General features: G+C 57.4%; 1 protein-coding gene across 4 annotated transcripts; it reads left to right on the forward strand.

The window, feature by feature from the left end:
- Nucleotides 1-16: 16 nt before the first annotated feature.
- LOC112547882 (cytochrome P450 2S1-like) lies at nt 17-3,681 on the forward strand. Of its 4 annotated transcripts, XR_003092067.1 has the most exons (4): nt 618-1,587; nt 2,367-2,553; nt 2,815-2,956; nt 3,184-3,452. XR_003092067.1 is itself a non-coding variant. In XM_025193384.1 (3 exons), the coding sequence occupies exons 2-3, from the start codon at nt 1,847-1,849 to the stop codon at nt 3,569-3,571; spliced, it is 1,095 nt and encodes a 364-aa protein (XP_025049169.1). In that variant the 5' UTR covers nt 17-1,697; nt 1,745-1,846; the 3' UTR covers nt 3,572-3,681. The 4 variants fall into 4 exon arrangements, 3 of the variants coding, with proteins under 3 accessions (XP_025049169.1, XP_025049171.1, XP_025049170.1); XM_025193384.1 differs by lacking the exon at nt 2,815-2,956 and having other exon boundaries at nt 17-1,697; nt 1,745-2,553; nt 3,184-3,681; XM_025193386.1 differs by lacking the exon at nt 2,367-2,553 and having other exon boundaries at nt 470-1,587.
- Nucleotides 3,682-3,763: the final 82 nt, after the last annotated feature.

The raw sequence follows: 3,763 nt of genomic DNA on the forward strand, positions 1-3,763 counted from the left end.
CTGGAGCCCCCAGCCCCCCTGCTCCAACCACCGGACCCCACTGCCCCCCCAGAGTTAACTTCATGAACCAACTCCATACGTTAATTGACCTAACTTAGCTAACCGGAGCAATTAACTAAATTAATTGACTGACCCAACAAACCTCGTGGGCTTTATTAAATCAACCGTTGATTATTCAATGATTAACAGTTTTTATTAACTCTACTAACTTAGTTAACTAACTTGAATAACTCCATCACTTAACCTAATTGGCCTAACTAACTTAGGTGGCTCAAATTAATTAACTGGTCTAACTCGACAGGCTTTGTTAAATCGAGTATCAATCAATTTATTAAATCTATCCAGAAATAAGTAAACTTATTTAATAAATCTATTTGTTGAATCAATTAAGCTGGCACAATCAACTAACTAAATTAATTAACTGGTTTAACTAAGTCAATCGGCTTTATTAAATGAATTATCAATCAATTTATTCAATGTAATAAATCAAATGATCAATCAGTCACTACTGATTTTAATTAATTATCTATTAACTCGATTAACTTAATTGACTTAACTAACTTGATTAATTGGCTTAATTAACTGCATTTTACATTCCCCCACCATTTTACATTGGGGGGCGGGGAGGGAGGAGTGCATTAATGCACCTGAATTTTGCCCAGGAAACAAGTTCAGCCCTGGGAAATATGTACGTCAGGTCATTAATGCCCCTGTCCTTAGCAAGGGAAATAAAGGCATTAATTAATTAATTAATAGGCCACTGTGACGCAGGGGAAATGATTCAATTAACACACCTATATTTTTGCATAAGGAAATCAGTCCATGAGCACAGTCCTGCTGTGCAGGAGAGGCAGCTTCATTAAGGATGCACCTATATTTTGCATATTAATTAGCATGCTACTGCAACCGGTGGGAAATCAATGCATTAATTAATAAGCCCCTGTTGGTCATGGGGGAATGAATCCCTTTGTTGATTAACGGGGGACGCCGGCGTGCCAAGGTCCATCGGAAAGCACCACGTTAAGGGATGGGCCTCTACCACGCCTGGGGGATGAATCCATTGATTCATTAATGAATGCCCCCATATATGGCATGGGATATTAATTGATCCATCAACTAATTACCGCACGTATCATTTGCATGGGACATTAACCAATCAATGACGGCCCCTGCCTGCACCCTGGGGGCGCTTGTACACGTTACGCGTCGTGGGAGACCAATAGGCTCAATCAGTGCCTGTGTTTTTGCATGGGAGATTAATCTGCTCGTTAATCCACTGGTTACTTAATCACCTCCTTGATGCCCCCCGACACACACACACACACACACACAGAGGCATCACCTCAAATCACAACCAAAGGTCCTGGCCCATGCGGGAAGCTGATCAGGGGTCAGAGGTGCAGGGGGGGTTGGGGTCATGCTGATATGGGTCGTTGCCCCCCCAGGAGCGCGGGAAGGCGGACACGGAGTTCGGGGACGAGAACCTGGTGGCTCTGGTCCAGTCCCTGTTCACGGCGGGCACCGAGACAACCATCAACACCCTTCAGTTCAGCCTCCTCGTGCTCTGCAAATACCCTGACGTGCAAGGTGGGGGGGCTGTGGGGGTCCATCCCGCCTCCTGCCAGGCCGCAGATGTACAGCGTTGTGCACCTACCCAGGAGCCTGGGGGTCTGGGGCGGGGGGAAGTCTGCGCCCCACCCCCCCCCCCCCCGGGGCGCGGCGGGGGGGGGGGGCGCCCCCCCCCCCCCCCCCCCCCCCCGGGGCGCTGCAGGCTGGAGGGTGGCCTGGAGGTGGCTCTAAAAGTGTGTGTGTGTGTGTGGGGGGGGTTTGCAAAGGATTGTGGGTGATGCCTCTGCCCTGGCATGCAAGGTGCACACACAGCCCAAGGGCTGGGGACACGCGCAGAGGACCCAGGTGTCCAGGATTACGTGCACACACAACCCAGGTGTCCAAGGAATGCATGGATGTACACACACACGCACACACACACGCACACAAAGAGAATCCAAGCACATGCACTCCTGCACACGCACACACATACCTCCAGGCGTGTGGAACATACACACACAGGCACACATGTGCATGCACATGTGCACACACACCTCCAGCCCAGGTATCTGGGACACACACACATATATGCACACACATGGAGACTAGCACGCAAATGTATGCACACAGACGCAACCCAAGTGTGCAGGACACATGCATGCAGAGCACCCAGGCGCCTGTGACATGCACACAAAAGACCCAGGCGTCCGGGACAGGCACGCGCCCGTGCACACGCAGAGAACCCCGGCAGGCACCCGGGACGTGCACGTGCAGGCACACGCCCCTCCTCCCCCCACACAGCCCGCGTGTCTCCGCAGCCCGGATGCGCCAGGAGCTGGACGCGGCCGTGGGCCGGAGCCGCGCGCCGGGGGCCGAGGACCGCGCCCACCTGCCCTACGTGCTGGCCGTGCTGCACGAGCTGCAGCGCTACCTCGACCTGGTGCCCGGCGCCTGCCCCACGCCACCACCCAGCCCCTCGTCCTGCGCGGGCACCACCTGCCCCAGGTACGCCCCGCGCCCGCCGGGGAAGCACGCCTGGGATTTCACACCCATCATTCCACACCTGTGATGTCACACCTCTAATCCCACACCCCTGATTCCACACCGGTGACCTCACACCTGTGATTTCACACCCAGGACTTCACGCTTGATTTCATGCCTGGGATTTCACCCCAGGGGAATCCCAGCATTATCACCCCCTGGGGATGTTTGTTGGTCCCCAACAGGTCACGATAGCCCCTAAAATGTGCCCCCTGCCCCGATCAGGGCACAACCGTGATCCCACTGCTGACCTCGGCCCACTTCGAGGAGGGCGTGTGGGAGACCCCTGAGGACTTCAACCCTGGGCACTTCCTGGATGAGAAGGGGGCATTTCGCAAAAGAGAGGAGGCCATGCCCTTCTCCATAGGTAATGGGGGGGTGTGCACCAGGGGTCTGGGACACACACACACACACTCACACAAAATCCAGGCATCCAGGACACACATGCTGCCCAGGTGTCCGGGACACACGCACGCACACAGAGAACCCAAGCGCCCGGGATGGAGCTTGGGAGCCCGCCGGCAGGCCGCGCGCCCGGCCGTAGTGTAGACAGGCCCTCGGTGCGGTGGAGCCGACAGCCGTGTCTCCGCGCAGGGAAGCGCGCCTGCCCCGGCGAGGACCTGGCCCGGCTGGAGCTGCTCCTGTTCACCACCACCCTGCTGCAGAGCCTGGAGCTGGAGCTCGCGGGGCCGCCCGACGCCATCGACTTGCGCGCCCTGCGCCGCGCCTTCCGCGGGTCCAGCCTGGCCTTCCAGCTCCGCGCCCGGCCCCGGCCCCGGCCCCTCTAGGCCCTGGTCCCGGGGCCGAGCCCCCGTGTCCTGCCGGGACCAGCCGCGCGCGGGAATTAAAGCGCTTGTGTCAAACCTCTGGTGTCCTTGTCTCCCTGCTGCCGGCTCGGGGAGAGCCTCCCGGGGTCCTAGGAATGGCGGGGCAGAGCCCAGACTCCTTCCCCCATGGAGGCCATGCCGGGGGGGGGCCTTGACCCCCGTGCCACTGTCCTGTCCCCGTCCCCTTCCCCCTCTCTGGATCCTGCTCCCCTCCCAGGTGTCCGGGCTCCTGGCCTCCCCCCACCCTAACCATTGCACCCCACTCCCTTCCAGGGCCACCCTCCGCCTCCCAGTACCAAGCCCCGAGGCCGGGCACAGGATGCGACCCACGGATCCCAGGCGTCCGG

The sequence above is a fragment of the Alligator sinensis genome, unplaced genomic scaffold, assembly GCF_000455745.1.
Source record: "Alligator sinensis unplaced genomic scaffold, ASM45574v1 scaffold107_1, whole genome shotgun sequence".
In the NCBI taxonomy this organism is placed as follows: Eukaryota; Metazoa; Chordata; order Crocodylia; family Alligatoridae; genus Alligator; species Alligator sinensis.